The following is a 21,280-nucleotide window of genomic DNA, read 5'->3' as shown; positions in this document are numbered from 1 at the left end:
TAAGGACATTGTCAAGAAAACAAACGGGTAGCCTACAGAATGGGAAAAGATCTTTACAACTCCACATCACATAGAAGCCTAATATCCAAGGTATACAAAGAACTCATAAAGCTAGACACTAGAGAATCAAAGAACCCTATTAAAAATGGGGAACAGAGCTAAACAAAATGTTCTCATTTGAGGAATATGGAATGGCTGAGAAACATCTAAGGAAGTGCTCCACATCCTTAGCCATCAGGGAAATGCAAATCCAAACAACCCTGAGATTCCACCTCACACCAGTCAGATTAGCCAAGATCAAAAACTCAGATGACAGCAGATGCTGGTGAGGTTGTGGAGAAAGAGGAACACTTCTCCACTGTTGGTAGGGTTGTAAACTGATGCAACCACTCTGGAAATCAGTCTGGTGATACCTCAGAAAATTGGACATAGTACTACCTGAAGATCCAGCTATTCTACTTCTGGGAATATACCCCAGAGACACTTTAATATACAACAAAAATACATGCACTATAATGTTCATAGCAGCTCTATTTATAATAGCCAGAAGCTGCAAAGAACCCAGATGTCCTTCAGTAGATGAATGGATACAAATTTGTGGTACATTTACATAATGGAATACTACTCAGCCATCAGAAACAATGACTTAACCAAATTCTTAAGAAAATGGCTGCATCTAGAAAATATCATCACAAAAGAACAGACATAATATGCAATCACTGATAGTGGAATGCTAACCCCAGAGCCTTGCACTGCCCAAGAACCAACTCAAAGACTGTGTGAAGTTCAAGAAAAAAGAAAAGAAAAGAAAACAAAACAAAACAAAAGAAAAATGTCCTGCCCAATCCTTACCCACCAAGAACAGGTTGACAAATCCCGGGTTACACCCTGTTTTACATGTACTTTTTGTTCATTGTAAATAGTAAGACCTTAATGCAGAATATCAAACCTTAAAGAACAGAAAAAACAAACAAAAAAAAATCCAAGCACTGACACAATTGTATTTGTATACATTTATGCAAAAAAGTTTATTTTTTCTTTTATCTTTGTCTTTTAAAATAAAGTTTAAAAACAAAAACAAAAAAATGTATTGTTGTGCATCAGTGAGAGAAGAGGAGCTTGTTTTTGTGAAGGCTTGATGCCTCAGTCTAGGGAAATGGGAAGGAAGGAAGGAAGCACCCTCATAGAAGCAGGGGAAGGGGATGGGATGCGGGATTCTAGAGGGGAAACTGGGAAAGGGATATGATCTGAAATGTAAATAAAAATATCCAATAAAATAAAATAAAAGATCCAAAATAAACAGCAAAATCAATACACTCGCACACACACACAAACACACACACACATACATTCACACACACACACACACACACACACACACACACACACACACAAACGAGATGAAGACAGAATGTGGCTGTCTTCTAAGAGGTTACTTATGAGGACATGGGTACTCATATAATAAATGGCAGAAACACTAGGAATTACAGATGATCACAAACAAAAGCTGACCAAAGACTAAATCTCAGCAACTAAATCACTGGCAAGTACCTTCTGCTACTAGTATTTCACCATAAAAATTGACACTAAGTTTCAGGGCTGATGTCAGCACCAGTTCATCCCATAATTCTTGTTGAGTCATGCTGCATAAGGGCACTGTCACATATTCTGACCAATAGTAATTGCCTTTTGCCCATCTTTATATCCTGTTGTTCTTCTCCTTCACATTTTCTGAAGAACATGTATCTTTCCATCAACAATATAAGGTGATTTCCCTCACAAACTGTATCCTGCATGAACAAGATTCTGCCATGCAGAATCTAAGAAGTCTTAATAGTCGACATTAAAAAGGCCCACTTTCAAGGAACAAATGATTAGAAGATATTGTTATGTGAAAAGGAGCAATGTAGGAAAACAGTTGGGAAGATTTATGTCATACTAAAACAGGATGAAAAGATACAGAGAACACACTTCTTTAATGTAAGCTCACTACTCTAGCCTGGAAAATAAAGATACAGCATTCAAGGTGAGGTTTGCTTTAAGAAAAAAAATCACATTTTTTTATGACTGAGTTTTGTGACCCATAATCTTCACTGTCTTTTGGAAAGAGCCATAAGAGACTATGCATATTTCATAATCAGTGTAAAAGGACTAAAATCAATATTTCAATAAAATCAAGCAATAGATAAACCAATGGTGTCACAGTTTGAGGTGAGAATGTACTTGCAGGGGAAAAATAAACTGAAACTTTGACATTTGAAAAAGTTCTTTTTTTAAACAAATGTTTTATGTATTTTATGTATTGTGTGTGTGCGTTCACATATGTACAATAAAACAGAATTTCCATGCATACAGTTTTCTAAATAAATTATTTAGAGTTAAATCATAATTTAAGAGTTACAAACTCCACTCAGTTTGTCCCAAAAAAAGTCAAAGCAAAGCTAATTATTAAATATTTATTTTCTTCTGAAAGTATTATATTGAGTTTCATATTCATTACAATACTCCCACATATTGATACTTTTAAAGATCAGCTTAAAATTTGAGAGTGCTATTCAGATGACTGCAATGAGTGATAATCATTTTAATATGCTTCCAGTAGCTGACATAATTCAAAGGAAATCAAGTGCGAACTGCAGAAGGCCCCAGCGCCTCTATGTAGAAGTCATTAAGAAAATCCTAAAAGTAACAAAGATTTAGTCATATTGGGTTTTAAGAAGGCGCACATACACAAACATTTGCAGTAAATATGAAGGCTCAACCTTTTATCTTGTGCTGTGCCTCTTCCCTCGCAGGGCCACCTGGCACCACTGGGATCCTTAACTTGGTGGCCTTACAAGGTGTCTATGAACTCGGTCACGGTTTGCTCTGTTTCTGTCCCGGGTAGATAGGACCACCCCAGCTTATTGTTTTCAATCACTTTTCCTTGGCGTGTTGTTGCCAGTCCTCAGACACACACATCCCAACTCTGGCGTAGACTTTGTGCGTTCAGCCACTACACCTCTGACCTCAATTAAGTAGTCACAGCAAAGAACACACCAAACTACTCTGACCCAATAGGTATATAATTTGCCAACCCAGATAAGTCGAATGATCTTGTACAATTCCATCTCTTATAAAGCATTCATAACAACCTTATTTATAAAGAGATGTGCAGAGAAATATACACATCTGCCTCCATCTTTGTTCCTCCCAGAATTTCCTTACTTAATCTGCCTTTTAGTTTTCCTAGCCTTTTCTCTGCCTACCTCTCCACTGTCCAATCAAGTACCACCTTAACATCCACACACACACACACACACACACACACACACACACACACACACACACATGCTTTACATATAATATCAATCATTTCCTAACAGCTCTTCATCACATGGTAGAACATCTGTTTTGTTTGCTTGTTTGTTTTTGTTTGTTTGTTTCTTTCTTTGTTTTTTGCTATCTACCGTGGGTCCCAGTTTTTATTAAGAACAAAACCATGAACTCGGATTGGGCTCCTTATCGGCAGCACCACTGAACTTCATTTCCTGACCCAAACCCTTTTTGTTGTGCTTTTTAATCCTTCTTCAGTAAAAGAATTTAATCACAAAGCCCCAGGTTCTTGGTCTGCCTCCCTTCCTTGCCTTGCCTCACCTCACCCCTGGGGGGTGCCGGGGGGGGGGTGTGCCTCAGTTTGAATGTCTGGGAGAGTGCAGAGAGACTTTGCCCTCAGGAAAAGATAACAAGTAAAGGTGATGAAATGGGGACTCCCGTAGTCTGGGGCACCAAAATGGGATCCTGGGGGCAGAGTAAAGGACACAGACACCCCTCTGCCGCCCCTCCCCCGTGAAAGGCGTCCCTGCAGCCTCATACTCTTCTCCTTGGAAATAGTCAATGCTTGATCTTTTGCCCTCTGGTGCCTGTTACAGAACCACACTTGAACCACAGTCTTCTCCAGCCCAAGCTGCTTGATGATGGTAGTGATCTGCTGCTGCAGGGAGGGCTTCGGGCACTGCAGAAACATGTTCTCCAGTTTCCACCACACACAGTTCTCAATGTTCTTCTGCTTCCACTTTTGGGCTCACATCAGGGTCTCCTATTTGCATATCTCCTGAAAAGTTCTCTTTGTTGTCCAGCTTCCTCAACCCACTTCTCCAGCAGGGGCCGCAGCAGTTTACACAAGTTCTTGAGACTGAGCTACAGTGACTCAAAGTGGCAGATGGTCATCTGGCTGAACACCTTTCCAAAGAGAACATCCAGGGTGAGCCCCACTTGAGCCTGGGTGTACCCCAACGTCAGACAGTACAGGACCCAAAAGAGGGTCCCTCTGAGTTGTTCTCCACTCCTGCTTCTGTCTGGCCCTCAGGCTACAAAGTATCCAATGCCAACTTGGGGGGACTAGGCCCAGTCCAAACTGAGGTCCATAGTATGCCATCCCTCCAACAAAACTCATATGCGGGGGACACTGGGAGATCCCCAGTACTTCTGAGCCTGGTCCGATTTCAGGCTCAGCTGGAGACCCTTGGAAGCTTAGCCAGGTTCAAGGGTCCACCAGCCCAGCTCCAGCCCTGCTGACCCATCACCCCCTTCATGCGGGGGTGAGAAGTTGAAGTCTGAAGCCAGGTGTTCATGGGGAAGGTGGACACCTGAGCTGAGGGCCTGGTGGAAGGACCGCTCACTGAGGGACTGACCTACATGCTTTTTAAACTTAAAATTTACAGCAAGTTGTGGTTTCCTTCTCTGGTCTGCAAGTTTTCCATTTGTGAAATCAATACCTTGTTTTTGTATTATATGGAATATAATTAAATTTATAGTGCATGTGATTAAAAGTAAAACCAAATGTACTAAATATATAACAGTTAACAAACAAAATGTTTCTGTAGCTAATGGAAATTTAAAACATTCTATGTATTTCACTGATTTTGCTTATTGAAACAAAAAAAAACATACAAATGCAAAGAACTACTTCTAGGGATATGGAATACAATGAAAATCAACTATTTTAAATGTATATATGACACGCATCTTAGTAGGTTAGAATGACATGTTTGCATTTTCGGAAGAAAAGAGGATTTAGGGAAAAGGATTAATGAAGACATTCTTCCTGCGGTGGTTTCTTTGTGGAATGTATCAACTTCAGAATTGCAATCAGTCTGGTGTACTGAAATGTTACTTCTCTGTCTACAGAATAGCCTCCTCTGTACCTTGCTGGTGTTGAAAGCTAGAAAGGTATTCATATAGGATGAGCTAATGGACATCCGACACACACACACACACACACACACACACACACACATTTTTATAAAACTTTTAAACATTCTCAATTTCATGTTATCGACAAGTTAAAATACTCACTGTAGATATATATATTGTTTTTTGAGGCAGGCTCTGTCTCTTAAACCTAAACTTGACCAATTTCAGTAGACTTGACTGACTATTGAGCACAAGGGATCATCCTGAAACCTCCTCCATGGCATTATACCTTTACATTAAAATGTGCACACTTTACAGTAATACAGGTCTGGTTACCACATACATGTAGTGCCTATAGAGGCTTGAATAGTGCATTAGTTCCTGTAGTTATTGGAGTTCCTGACAATTGTGAACTGCCAAGTAGGTCCTAGGTCCATTGGAAGAGCAGAAAACACTCTTAACCACTGAACCATTTCTCCATTTCCAATTAAATTGTGTGTATTTAAGCAAAGGAAAAGCAAAAATATTAAAACAGAAACACAATATTTACAGACACAAAATCATCAACTTCTAATGGCAGGTGTTCATACAAAACTTTTCAGATGCTTGAGTTTTTCCCGAAATCAACACACGGTGGTGCTATTTTACCAACTTACAAGACATGAAATCTAAGAAATTCATTATTACTTAACAGAAAATAGACTCACAAAGTTACTGAAAAATGAGTAAATGCATAATGTAAAGGCTCCACAAAACTCATTAACACCTGCTTACCTGTTCTCATACATGGTAAGTAATGCATTAAATCTCCTAAGATGAAAATCATTCTACTTTTCATTTAATAATAGAGTTATATAAATTTAAATGAAATAATAAGCCAGATAACATAATTATAATTTTTCAGAGTCACTCATTTTATTCTCACAAATAATGTATAAATTCTCTAACACTGATGCATTATTGATCGTTAGTTGATAAAATGTATATTATTAAAATAGTAAAAAAATACTTGTGAAATTATAGATGATATTAAATCTACATATGAATTCTATTATTATAATTCCACGAACAAAAGAAAATAACAACAAAATATATTTCTATGAAGAAATTTGCATTTCAGTCCTGAGAGGATTTATCACAGTTTTTTCTAATTTTTTTGATATTAAATAAACATATGCATATTTTCCTTTATCCATTAATCAATAGCATAATTCATGCAACATATATATATATATACATATATATATATATATGTGTGTGTGTGAGTGTGTGTGTGTGTGTGTCTGTGTGTGTGTGTGTGTGTGTGTGTGTGTGTGTGTGTGTGTGTGTGTGGCTCGAAGCTCAAGTTTTCCATGACAATAAATTTTTATGACATCTTATTCATGTTTCATTTATTGCTGTATTGCTCAAAAATATATAAGAAGGTTTTGATATTCTTAGCCCACTACAATAAAAAAGGAGGCAAGTCAGTGTCTTCCTTATTTTGTTTCATACTTTTCAAAATGTCTTGTGCCTTGGAGAGATTTGTAAACTTTTATGATGTTACTCTGAATTTAAAGAGACAGACAAATGACATTCTGTCTGAGGCTTCATAATATGGTCAAAGTCGAATTTAACAATAATAATATAAAAATGCCTGTTTTCATTCTTCTCAGTTCATATAAATCTGAGCATCATGTTCATCCACTTATGCCTCTGCTCCTCAGAGGAAAAGAAGGAAATGAAAAGAGTAGGTAGGAAGCAAGGACAAGATGAAAGATAAAGCTGCAATGGAACTGTGCACTTCACAGCATGGACCACTTTACAACTTAAAGGGAGATGTTGAAAAGAAAATAAAGGAAATATTGAAAAACCTTATGCTGCATTCATTAACCTGCACCTCAAAATCTTTCAGTCCAATTTTTAAAGTAATTCCTTAAAAAGCAAGACATAGTCACTTCTCAAATAGATTCTTCTCCTGTTTAGATAAAGTATATGTAAAATGTATCTTTTATATAAATTATACTTTTCATTGCATTTCCATTCAGAGATTTGAAAGGAGTAACATCCTAGCAAATTTTAGGACATGATGCAATCCCAAAACTGCTGTGGTTTGTATAGATACTTGTTTTACTCTGTATTTTCTTTTCTTCTTTTTTTCCCTTTTTTGCATTTTTATTGGATATTTTATGTATTTACATTTGAAATGTTATCCTCTTTCCAGATTCACTCCTTTCGCATGCACCCTCCCCCAGCTACAATGAAGATGTTCCCCCTTCCACCCACTCATACCCACCACACCACCCTAGCATTCTCCTACACCGGGAAAAGGAGCCTTCACAGGACTAAGAACTTCTTCTCCTGTTGATGCCAGACAAGACCATCCTCTGCTATATATGTGGCTGGATCCATGGGTCTCAGCATGTATTCTCTGTGGTTGGTAATTTAGTCCTTGTGAACTCTGGGAAGTCTGGTTGGTTGACGTTATTGTTCTTGCTATGAAGTTGCAAACCCCTTCAGCTCCTTCAGTCCTTTCTCTAACTCCTCCATTAAGGTCCCTGTGCTCAGTCTGATGGTTAGCTGCAAGCATCTTAATCTGTATTAGTAAGGCTCTGTCAGAGGTTCTCAGGAGCCCTCCTTACCAGGTTCATGTCAGCAAGCATTTTTTGACATTAGCAATAGTGACTGGATTTGTTGGCTGCATATGAGAAGGATCCCCAGGTAAGGCAGTCTCTGTATGGCCCTTTCCTCGGTCTCTGCTCCACTCTTTGTCCCTGTATTTCCTCTACTGAGTGTTTTATTTCTGCTTCTAAGGACTGAAGCAGCTGTATTTTGGTCTTTGTTCTTCTTGAGCTTCATGTGGATGTGAATTCTATTTCCATCTAACCATTCCTAAACATGACTTTATGACTTCAAAATATTTAACACACACACAAACACACACACACATACACACACACACACACACTCACGCATATATTATATATCACTATGATACAAGAGGAGATGAAGGAGGTGGAGTTACCAATCAGAAGCAGACTCTAGACACAAGTATGGAGGAAAGAGCAACCATTCATTCATTCATTCATTCATTCATTCATTCATTCATACAGCGACTGACTAACAGGAACTCTGAAGCAGCCAACCGTGCCACTATCACTATGAGAAGCTGCCAGGATACAAACATCTTAGGGTACTTCAGTGCAGATGGAAGATGCAAGTTCTACTCTGTTCTCGCCCTAATCTGAAACTCACTAGTTCTCTGGGATCTTGTGTTACCTGGTATTCCAGTAGACATAGGCACTCATACTATTAGAGCAGGACAACACCTCCCTCACCATCTATCAGGCTCAACCCAGGAGCTGCAGCACCCAAAATTAATCTTGTTATCATTTTTTGGTGAGAGTTTCATATGGGTGTTTCACCTGTATATTTTTAAAATATATTTATTGGATATTTTATGTATTTATATTTTAAATGTTATCCCATTTTTCCCTTTCCCATCCTTCTTCCCCCTCTTCTTGCTACCATGAAGATACTTCCATTCTTTTTTCTTTAATATTTTTATTAGATATACTCTGTATTTACATGTGAAACATTATCCCCTTGCTCCACTTTGCTCCCATTTCCCACCCCTCACTTGTCTTCTCACGAAGGTACACTCACTTCTAATCACCCTTTCTACCCCATTGCCTTTGCATTTCCCTACACTAGGAAGACATGCCCTCCCTTGACCAAGACCTCTTTTCACACTGATGGCAAACACTGCTATCTTCAGCTACATATGCATATGGAGTCATAGGTTTCTCAATGTGTGCTCAAATGTTGGTGTTTTAGTCCTTGGGAGTTGTGAATGGTTTGGTTACTTGATAATGTTCTTCTTCCCATGAGGTTTCAACCCCTTTCATCTCCTTCAGTCCTTTCTTTAGCACTTTCATTGGGGTCCATGTGTTCAGTACACTGGTTAGCTACAAACATGCACAGCTGTATCTGTATAATTCTGGCAGAGCCCCTGAGGAGGCATCTTTATCTCTTTTCTTCTAGTAAACACTTCTTGGAATCAGCAATAATGCTTGGGTTTGGTGGCTGCATATGGGGTGGATCCCTAGGTGAGGCAACCTCTGAATAATCTTTTCTTCAATCCCTGTTCCTCTATTTGACCTTGTATTTTTCCCATGAGTGTTTTGTTCTCCCTTCTGAGAAGGACTGAGGCATCTGCACTTTGGTCTTCCTTTGTTTTGGGCTTCATAAGGTCTGTGAATTGTTTCTTGGGTATTCAGAGCTTTCTAAGACTTGTATCCACTTATCAGGGAGTGTATACAATATATGCTCATTTCTGACTGGCTTATCTCACTCAAGATTATAGTCTCTAGCTCCATTCATTTGCCTATGAATTTCATGAAGTCATTGTTTCTAATAGCAGAGTAGTACTACATTGTGTAAATGTACCACACTTTCTGTATCCATTCCTCTGTTTAAGGACATATGGGTTCTTTTCAGCTTCTGGCTATTATCGAGAAGGTTGCATATGGTGGAGCATGTGCCCTTGTTATATGTTGGAGCATCTTTGGGGTATATGTCCAGGAGTGGAATAGCTCTGTTCAACACATGTCTACGGAATTGTGTAGTCAAATTTATGGCAATGTAGGCTGTGATTTTAATGCCCATATAATGATAATGTTCGGTAGTAGGAAGAAACAAAAAACTTAAAACAAAAATCTTGAAGGGAAGCAACCAGCAGTCATTCTCAGATAGATTACAACAATGACCAGCATGGCATGGTTAGCTAGAAGATGCAATAGTGGCATATACAATGTTCAGGTAACCAACAGACATAAGTACCACTAAACAACAGGAAAACCACACCTGGCATTGGAAAGCTAGCCAACTACTAGCTAATTCATAGATCTTGAAAAAGGTTTTATAAGTGTCACTCTGCTAAACTCTATCTACATTCATGTTTTTTTTTTCTTTAAACTCATTGATAAGTGTCGTTCTCTTCTCTCACCAGGAAAAATCCTTCTTGTAGCAAACAGATACCTTACAGAGAGCCATAAAAAAAAAAAAAAAATGCATTGCTGCAAAGCCCAGTCTTAATTGATACATCTACAATATAATGTATATATCTGAGGGTCAAGTAAAACTTTTGGAAAAGGGAGGCTCTAGAATGGGGGGGGCATTTTGCTGTGATATTGTACACTCTAAAAATGTCACAGCAACAGTGGTAAAGGTTCAGAAACATCCATGAGCAAAGTAAAGAATAGATATGTGAAGGTTTTATTAGGAAAGGAGTGTTGGGAAAGCCTAGTAAGCTTCAACCCAATATAAAGATTATAGGAATCGTAGTGAATAAAAATGTCCTCAGAGGCTGGTGTATTTGAATGCTTTAGTCCAAGAGAATGGTACCATTTGACAGGATTAGAGTAGGTTTTGCCTTATTGAAGTAGGTGTTGACTTTTTGGAAGAAGGGTGACACTGGGGATGGGCTGTGAGGATTTAAAAGCTCAAGCTAGACCCAGTGGCCTGCTCTCTTCTTGCTGCCTGTGGATCATGATGTAGAACTCTAAGCTACAATTCCTTTTTCTCAGAGATTGTGAGACTGGGTATTTCAATGAAACTAAAGCTTGCCATTTGTTTATACTCATTTACTTGCAATTTGTGGGAACTCCAGCCCAATTGCTAAAACACCAGCATTTTAGCAAAGTTCGGTATCTAAACTTAGGAGCACATGTGTTTGACACAAGTATTGTTCAGGAATAGCTATTCCTCCAGCCTTAATTTGCCAGGATTTTGAGCAACATATCTAAAAGGTACTTTAAATGACCAGAGACAAATTGACCCTCTTCTGGGAAACTGGTAACATGTTGCTCCTAGGAGGCAGCCATGTTAATGCTGAGCTTATCATAGACAGCTATTCAACATAGAGCTCTACTGTTCAGAAACTCTGAGTTAAGAGAGTCTGCTCACCTCAGTTTCCCCAGGTAAACATGTAACAGGTCTGGATCACTGGCTTGGCCTAAGTTCTTTTCAACTCTCTGTTTCTGAGTTAAATGAGTTTTTCAACAAAATATAATTTATGTGGATTTATATCACTAAAAATGATTAATAACCTAAGTGCAGGTTGAATTTTAAGGATTATTTTCATTGCCACATTTTTCTCAGTTCAAATCAGATTTTTGAGAAGTATTTGAATGGTTAATAGATAAATGGAACTGAATACAATATCACTCCTTTTGTTTAAAATAATGGTAACTAAGAAATGGTTATGACACGCATTCAGTTATTGCACACTAAATGAAATAAGGTATGTAAAAGATATTCATTTTTTGTTTAACAGAGTGTATGCTGTACTGTAAATAAAATGAGGCATTTTCCTTTGGGAGAGGTATATTTATTTGTGGTGTGTTTGTGTGTGTGTGTGTGTGTGTGTGTGTGTGTGTGTGTGTGTGTGTGTGTGCATGTTTTTGTGTGCGTTAAATATGCATGTATTCATGTATTAATCATTCACAAACCGAAAGCATTTTCATTAGTTAGATGCCTTTTTAGAAATTATAATGTTTCACCTGTCTCTATCACTCAGCTGTGGAGATACAGAGCAATCTGCTGTGCTAGATTTTCCATGGGTGCTGGGAATCTGAATTCAAGAGTGTATAATTGAATGTCAAGCACTGTAACCGATGAGCCCCAAGGTTCATGTTTATTACTCTTTTGAATTCAGAGCTCATATTATTGGCCTGATTATGCAAACTAGCAATATACCTCAAATGTATTCAATAACATATTGTTACCTTCACACAATACTTCTCATTTGTCTTAAGGATGACATCAAATCATATATGTTTTAGTAAACAGTGTTTCCTCATATTTCACCTTCCCCCAATTTGTCTTCCTATCATAGTTTTGTTTCCATTGTTAAGGTAAAGTACTGTGAAAGAAATAAATCCTAAAAAATGAAGGAACCATTTGACTCATACAATCAAACTTATTTATATTGTAAAGTCCAGCTAGAATGAACTTTAAGCAAACAGACATATCCATTGTAAGTCAAAGATAGAGAACAATAAATAAACTCATGTGTGCTAAATTTAAGCTCAGTTTTTTTTTTTCATGGTATACATGGGATCCATCCATAATATCTGTCTAGGAAAAAGTGAAAAAAAAATAGAGCTTCCCAGAGTGGTTCATCTTTCCTAATTTGACCAAATAAATTAATTATAAAAATTCACTATAAACTTATCTAGAAACTAACCTAATCTAGACAGATCTTTAATGACTATACCAAGTGATTATAGACTGTGTCAAGATGATGAATAAAATCAACACACTCCACAATTTGCTTTGCCAAGGTAATCAAGACTGTGTGTTAAGCCATAACCTTCTTACTATTATTCTATCATAATTAAAACACTGCAAAATGTTAAAAGTTCCACAGTCATAAAAATTACCACACTTCAAAATCCTGATAGAGTAGAAGCAACTTAAAATATATACATACAGCAATGAAGTCTAAATGGGGTCATCAAATACTGAGGGAGTGAAAACCCCAACTAGAACTCTCTTCTAGCCACATGAAATTTTTAGTGCTGAAAATGCTTTACATTAACTTTGTTTGCTGATGAAGTGGACTCTCTTGGAAGCAGCCAAACAGTTCAGTCTATTGCAAAAGGTACTGGTTGCTCTACGCATACTGATGATAAGGTTAAAAACAACACCCCCCCCCACACACACACATCCTATTTAGGAAGAAGTGAAGCTGGTGCTTAACTAAAGCCTTCACCTTCACTGACTAGTAGTCACAATCCTAAAAGACATTCTACATACTACTAAACAAGAAAGTTAAGTGCCCACTCTGCTACAGACCCTGTAATGCCAACCTGCCTATGTGATACACTAAAGCAATAATGGCAAAAATGGTATAGAATGGTCAATAACTCTCTGTTCACACTCCATGAGATGGGAGCTATACTCGACACTGCTCCATTTTCCATGAACGTGAGAATAGATAGCTTATGGTTCTAGAGGAATGTAACAACAAAATGACTTGGATCAATGTCTCACTAAGATTTTCCTTCTGAAGTAGATAGGAACTTACACAGATAACCACAGAAAATGCACAGAGTGAGCAATCTTGTAATACTTGGAATGAAATGGCTTATATTTATTAAATCCCTTTGTCCATGGATGAGGAAATGATATGAAATTGAAGGAAATAGAATATAAGAGCTAGAGGTAATGGCTGAGACCAAGGAAACACTACCTTACAGAAATAATAGGCCCAACACAATTAAGAACTCTGAGACATGATGACCACATGCACTTGTAAAGATTTGAACCACACAGGACACTGTGCTGAGGCAGGGGAATAGATATAAGTTCCCATTCCAACTGAAGAATGTATTTTCAATTACCATCTATTTGGAAAAGAAAAACCAGTTTTCCAAAAGAGTCTCACTGGATATACAAATCAGACCTAAGGGAAAGCTCGAAGTCAATGGGTAGATAGTGAACATAAACAAACTGAATGGTATTTGTGGATTGCCTCATACTGTTTTGTTTGGGCATATACATTTATTTAACCTAACTGTTCCTTTCCCCTTATAAAATCATTTGTACTTCTGTGTTTTAGGAATTTTTATGTGTATGCGAGTGGGGGGATTTTCAGTCTTGAGAGTTGGTATAAGTGAATTAAATTCTATGTTCTGTCTGTGTAAAGAGGTGTATGTTTGTGTGTGGGAGTATGTGTCTGAGTATGTGTGTGTGCATGTTTCTTTGTAAATGTGTGAATTTCATTTCTCCTGCTCTTTCTTTGTTCATCTTTGTCATTATTTATTCATACGTACATTGTGCTATGTTCTCATTTTATTTTATTTGCCTCCTTTTTAAAAGGAGTAAGAAAATGTGAACTTGGATAAGTTGGCAGGTTAGGAGAATCTGGAGGAGATGGGAAGGGACAGTAAAACCCAAATAGCTGGGAAGCACATAACAAAATTCTCAACATCCCTAGTCATCAGGAAAATGCAAATCAAAACAATGCTAAGATTCCATGTCACACCAGTCAGAATGGCTAAGGACAAAAACTCAAATGACAGCAGATGCTGGCAAAGATGTGGAGAATGAAGAATACTCCTCTATTGTTGGTGGGATTGCAAGCTGAAACAAGCACTCTGGAAATCAGTGTGGAGGTTACTCAGAAAATTGGACATAGTAGTACCTGAAGACTTAGCTATACAACTCCTGGACATATACCCAAAAGTTGTTCCAACACATATCAAGGACACATACTCTACCATGTTCATAGCAGCCTGATTTATAATATCCAGAAGCTGGAAAGAACCCAGCTGTCCTTCCACACGGAAATGGATACAGATATTGTGGAAATTTTACAGTGTAGAACTATTCAGCTATTAGAAACAATGACTTCATGAAATTTCTAGGCAAATAGATGGAAATAGAAACTATCATCCTGAGTGATGTAATCTAGTCACAAAATAATACTCACGGTATGCAGTCACTGATAAGAAGATACTAGCACCAAGGGCTCAGAAATACCCATGAAACAATTCACAGACATTATGAGGCTCAAAGAAAAGGAAGGCCAGTGAAAGCCTCAGTCCTTCTTAAAAGAGAGAAAAAAACACCCATGGAAGGAAATAATGGATAGAGGAGCAGAGACTGAACAAAAGATTATCTAGAGACTCTCTTACATTGGGATCCATCCCATATGCAGCCACCAAACCCAAGCACTATTGCTGATACCAAGAAATGCATACTGGCAGGAGCAAGATATGAATGTTTGCTCAGAGACTCTTCCAGAACCATACTGATACACATGGGGATGCTTGAAGCTAACCATCAGACCTAACATGGGGACAACAATGAAGTAGCTTGAGAAAGAACTGAAGTAGCTGAAAGAGTCTGCAACCCTATGGGAAGGACATTATCAGTCAACCAAACCCCCCAGAGCTCCCAGGGCTGTAAACATCAACCAAGAGTACTCCTGGATAGACTCATTGCTCCAGTTGCATATGTACCAGAGGATAACATTCTCTGACATCAATGGAAGGAGAAACTTTTTGTGCAGTGAAGGCTCATTTTCCCGAGTGTAGGGGAATGCCAAGGCACTGAAGTGGGAGAGGGTGTTTGGGAGAGGCAGCACCTTGATGGAGGCAGGGGAGGGGGAGGGGAGATGTAAGTAGGGGGAATGGGGAATGGGAATGGAGAATGCATTTGACATGTAAATACAGCGAATATCCAATAAAAAAGGAAAAAAAACAAAATATATACTATGCAAATAAGCTTAGTTTGAATAAAAATATGAGTATATTGTTTCAATGTCTCTTCACTATAAGCTGCTTTAAAATAAGATAATAAATGTTACACATTTGCAACTTTTGCTGATACAGAATGATCATTGTACTTCAAATTGGAAGAACTGGGTGACTCTAATAAATAATCATCCCGAAGTCAAATAAAGATCCAGGGGAAAGCATCAAATCTTGAATCTACATGCCCATCAACTGGAGCTTGAAGTATAATTTCCTAGACTTCACAGGATTAGCCTGTACCATCTGAGTCTCCACTCTTACACCTGAAGCACAAACAGCTTCTTCCTCTCCATAACTGCAGTTCTGCTTGGTGGATCACCTAGGGTACTGGCAGTTTCTGTTCTGTTGCTTCCAAAACACATTACACTCCATCTTTATAGCTGATTTCAATGATTTCTTCGTGCCTGTGCTAGCTAGATTTATGTCAATTTGACATCAAGCTAAAGTTATCTGAAAAGGGGAACTTCTCCTGTGAAAATTATGTTCTAAGATCCAGATGTAGGATATTTTCTTAATTTTATTTATTTTTAAAAGATTTATTTATGTATGTATTTATTTACTGTATGTTTATGAGTACACTGTCACTTTCTTCTGACACACCAAAAGAAGGCATCGGATTCTATTACAGATGGTTGTGAGCCACCATGTGGTTGCCAGGAATTGAACTCAGGACCTATGGAAGGCCAGACAGTGCTCTTAACCACTGAGCCATCTATCCAGCCCTGGACGCCTTCTAAATTAATGTAGGAGAACCAAGGCCATTGGGGATGGTGCTATCCATGAACTTTGGATGTCTTAGGCAATAAGCAAGTCATGATATTCAAGATAATAAGCAGCAAACATCATTGAGACTGCATTTGGCTTGTCTTTCGGTTGCTCTCTTATTAGAGTTCCTGTCTTGACTTCCTTCAATGATGTTGAAGTGGAAGGAAAATAAATATATTTTTCTCTCCAATTTTATTTTTAATCATGGTATTTCATAACCACAGTAGTAATCTGAAAACAGTGCTTTATTTTATAGTGACTGCAATTTAGCCATGGTGCCTAGCCTTGTTTGTTCTATATAATTCCATAAATCTGCTTTCTTTTGTTCAAAACAAGTACCATGTGCAATCTGTTATCTAGGTTTCTTGTCTGCTCAAGATGTAACCCAGTCCCTGTAGTTGCATCAGCTTCTGAAAGTTGACCCAAATGAATCACATGAGTACCGCCCTGTGCAGAATACCAGATTTCTCTTTAATGATGCTAATCTCATTCCAGCTACAAACACTTCACCTGCTTCACTCACCTTCCCTAAACTTTAAGCTTGCTTTCACACCCTTCCATCCTCAAAACTCATACATGCTTCACCTTCACACTCATCTTCATTCAAATTCTTAGATCAAGGCAGAGTAAAGCCATATTCCTGGTCAAAGTATCACAAATCATCACCTAGCCAATTACAGACACAGTTCATCTTTCTTTCTCAAAGCAGAGAAGTCATGCTGTAATTGTCCAGAGTTCCCCAAGAATTCTTCTTTAAGGTTTGCCTAAACCAGCAATCTAAATAATACTTATAAATTCAATGGCTACTCTGGGCAAAAGTTCCAATGTTTTTAACATTCTTCCCACTATAAAATTTTAACACATTATATTTTCTCAAGAAAAGAATACAAAGTTGAATTTTGGTTATGTTATATTTTGTGTTACCATAACGAAAATTCTACTTTGTACTAATTACTTTTCATAATTATGCTTCCATAACATTGTGGTATTTTCATAGCTTTCCATGATTATAATGAAATTCCATGAAAGAAAAAGTCTTAATAAAGGAGTTTACTTGACTCACAATTCCAGCTTACATCAAATTCAACAAGCTAAGAAGGCAGGACCTTTTAAACAACTGGTTAGAAAATATCCATAGTCAAGATCACTACCACTATCCAATATCCTCTCCCTACTTATTAATCATTCTCTCAAACATCTCGTTCTTAAACTTCCCCATTTATATATTCACTTATTACTGTTTTATTAGTTCTACTAACTTTTATCTTCATGTTTGTCTTCATTAAAATTCTTTGTACTTGGACAGAATGAAGCCACATTCCTAGACAAATATGACACACATCACGCATTGTCCAATCTCAGACGCAGTTCCTTGTTCCCAGTGAAAACTTGTAAGTCAGATCTTAACTGTCCACACTTCTTCAGCATTCTTCCCATAAAACTGAGTAGAACAGAAATTTAAACTCTATTTCTAGCATTTAATTACTTTTCTATTTTATAACTTATCTCTCTTAGAAGGTGTTCTTTCAAACTGACATCAGCTCTTATCTATAATGTAACTTCGTGTTTATATAATCTGAGTAATCATAAATTTGACAATTTCAGTCACGTTCATGTAATCAATTGTCTCTACAGCTTATTTAAAATTTAATCTTGCCATTATGAAGAATTTTAAAATGTCATTTGACAAACTAAGAAGGCTTAATGTTGTATTGAAGATGTGTAGCTGTAAACATATAGAAAATCATTGTGTGAGTTCATAATCAAAGTCTTGCCATATGAAGAAAATATAGTTATCACTGTCTCTACTTTTTTGTTTTGTTTATAATTTGCCAACTGTCCAAAAATGAGGCTATGTACCTTTTTCAATTTGATGATTCCTTCTTGTGTGTCCTCATCTGTGACAATGTCAAACAAATTTCCCCCATCTCCTGGGACAATGTTGTATTCAATTTCTGCGTTTTTTCCAAAATCAGGGTCTACTGCTCTTATTCTTCCAATAGCAGAGCCAACCGGGGAGGATTCTGGAACCTTCAGATGGAAGATGCCTGATAAGAAATACATAATTTCAAATGCAGAGGAATCAGTGAAGTGTACATTAAGACCACCCTGCTTTAGAATGTAGATATGAATCATAAACCAAACTTAGAACTTTGTAATAGAAACTGAAAGGCAATTCATAGACAGTTTAAAGTTCATTGGTGTATGGGGTTGCTTCACTATTTACTTCAGAATGTCCTGATGTAGAATTTTAACTGAGAAAAAAAGTTCTAATACAACGTGATGAATCACAACAACTTTAAAAAATTAATATGCCAATTCTATTTAAGTGGATTAAATATTAAATACAATCTTACAGGCATTCCTAATCAATATCATAAGAGAAATCAATACTGATAAAATAATATAGGATGCAAAATTTAAGAAAAACATAAATACATAACTACATTGATAAATATGTTACCAGAGTATTTATTAAAATACCTATATATTTAGATACTTTTAATGGGTTAAGTTTTTCTTTCCAAGAATAGCAAATTCAAGCAAAAATAGTTTTTGATGTAATCTATATAGGTTCAATATTCTAACATTTTGTCAAGCTAAATATGAAATACTCCATGTGATTTGAAGGTGTTTTAATATGTATTAACTTGACACCATAAAATACTTTTATATATTATTGAAGTGAATGTATATGTTTAATACCCTATTACCTTTATTATTAAAAAGAAAAAAACACTATGTCTTGCCACCAGGTGGAGCATGAATATTACTGAAAAATTGATAATAAAACAAAATATTACAAAAACTACAAAATGTATGACTATGAAAAATTGTATTACAAATATAACTGTCACATTAAAATTTTTAGATTCCTAAGTAATAGTATACTACATATTTTACTAAAATTCTGTGCACTGCCTCTAATTTCATATTAGTATTTTAGTCTTTGTTCTGTTCAGTTACATTATCAAAAGGAGAGGAATAGAAAGATGAAAGGAAACATAAAAGTTAATGTCTTAATTTTGTTACTGGAATTCCAATTTCAAATTACATCAATAGACTTTGCACAGACCTTTCCCATGAAGGAAACTCTTACTATTACAAATTTTGTTTGGAGTTTTTCTTAGCAACAATGAACACATGCTATGATCATAATCACCATACTTTCTGCATGGTGACATTCATTTTGTAAGTTATACATTAGGAAGTATGAATGAACATTATGAAATTTCAGTTTCTTTCTCTTTTTATTTTCTTATTTTTGTAGGAAACACAAATTATTTGAGCTCAAATATTGCTAATTTCTAGCCCAAAATATCTACAATTTGCTCTTTTAAAATGTCTGTAGCCAGTAGACATTTCTACAATAGAATATATATTTGATTTCATATGTTTAAATATTCTCCCACTCTAAAATATAACTCTATGTCATACATTAGTATTTGTCTGTCAAATTACACAGAACTATTTTTAAAGATTTATTAATGTTTATATATTAGAAAACACTGTTGCTGTCTTCAGACACACCAGAAGAGGGCATTGGATTCAGTAAAAGATGCTTATGAGCCATGTGGCTGGGAACTGAAATCAGGACCTCTGGAAGAACAGCCATTGCTCTTAACCATTGAGCCATTTATCCAGCCCCACACATAGAAATTTTAAGGGAGTTGTAAATTTAGGCAAGTAAGTAAAATGAAACAATCAATCGAAGGCCAGTACTAAAGTTATGCTGTTTTCCATGTGTCTCTGCAGAATAAAAGCATATATTCAAGTACAGTCAACATTTTCTAGCCAAAGTATGCAGAGGAGGGCTGGCATGCTTCATCAACTACTTTCTGAAAAATTTAAGTAGGTATGATTGAAAACAAAGGTTCATCTTAGACATCTGGAAGGGACCAGACTGAGCCCAGCCATGAGAGGAGGATGAGTAGCTAGAGAGGGAAAAAAAAGGACATTAGAGTTGTAACAAGGATGTAAGTGTACCAAAAGAGGAGCCAAGACCAAGAAACTAATAAGGTGCTTAGCCAAAACGAATGAGTTTATATAAAAACAGACACTCAATATGGTAAAAGATGCTAATTCCCTGAGTTGGAGAGGTTTAGTATAGGGGATGGGATGAGACATGCTGAGAGATTTAAAGGGTTAACTGATGCTGGGAGAGCTGGCCAGCAACAGGTTGATATGTCAAAGAGGCACCCCAGTCATTAGGCTTGAGGTTCCTTTGAGACCCTATGGGGGAAATATTTCTTAATTCACATTTATATCAAAGTTCTCCTGAGAAATGCTTGAGATAGAGGCAAGTTTAAGTTACTTGAATTATTCATCAATGTGTCAAAAAGGGTGAGACCATACATATTTAAGGCATACTAAACTTCCCAGAGACAAAAGGCAAGACAAAATGTAAAGCCCAGAGTATGGGTTAATTTTTCTTCCTCTTAATTTTAATATCAAATATGAATGTTAATTAATCCATGACTTAAATCATGTGCCTGGCTTTGTATTTGTAACTGAGATAAATAATTTGCAGCTGCACCAAATCCTTTGAACTGAAGGATGAGCAGATATGCTGCAACCACGTGGCCAATCCATAATATTGGTGTTGATCTGGAGAATTTCACAATAAGACAAAGACATGGAGGTCTGTGCTCAACAACTGACTATAAATCCTCTGATGTTCAGATCTAGAAAATTTATTGCTAAATGCATCAAGTAAATGGCTGACAGTCAATCTGAGAGCAAGGTGGACCCATGGCATGTACTGGATTTCATTAGAGACAGTGAGTAACAGGGAGGTCACAGTGGGTGTGCATCTGCTAGAGGGCAAGGCAATGACATGATGAGACTTTGAAAATAGGAGACTATAATTCAAAGGCCTTGGAGTATTTCTGCTTACACTTCCCCATACTCTCATGGGGAGTAACTTCAAATTAGAAAAGCTAAGGCTATTACTTTTTAAAGTAATAATTCAGTGAGATGTGAATATGAAGTAATATGTAAGGGATTATAGTTAACAAAGATGAAGTCTCATAATT

General features: G+C 36.9%; 1 protein-coding gene and 1 pseudogene across 3 annotated transcripts in view; both read right to left on the bottom strand.

The window, feature by feature from the left end:
- The window catches only part of CDH12 (cadherin 12), a gene marked incomplete at both ends in the record, with an annotated part of 283,200 nt that overhangs the window by 36,410 nt on the left and 225,510 nt on the right, over positions 1-21,280 (bottom strand). For both annotated transcript variants that reach the window (XM_080933791.1, XM_080933792.1), the window contains one exon: positions 18,105-18,292. In XM_080933791.1, coding sequence (XP_080789917.1) covers positions 18,105-18,292 — 188 coding nt within the window. The remainder of the gene's footprint in view (positions 1-18,104; positions 18,293-21,280) is intronic.
- LOC308433621 (POU domain, class 5, transcription factor 1-like) lies at positions 2,623-6,001 on the bottom strand (annotated as a pseudogene). The gene is made up of 3 exons: positions 5,950-6,001; positions 3,710-4,757; positions 2,623-2,679 (listed from the first exon to the last, which is right to left on the bottom strand). The product of its transcript is annotated as a POU domain, class 5, transcription factor 1-like (transcript).

Source organism: Micromys minutus (assembly GCF_963924665.1).
Source record: "Micromys minutus genome assembly, chromosome: 20".
NCBI classification, from domain to species: Eukaryota; Metazoa; Chordata; class Mammalia; order Rodentia; family Muridae; genus Micromys; species Micromys minutus.
This window is presented reverse-complemented; position numbering and strand designations above follow the sequence as displayed.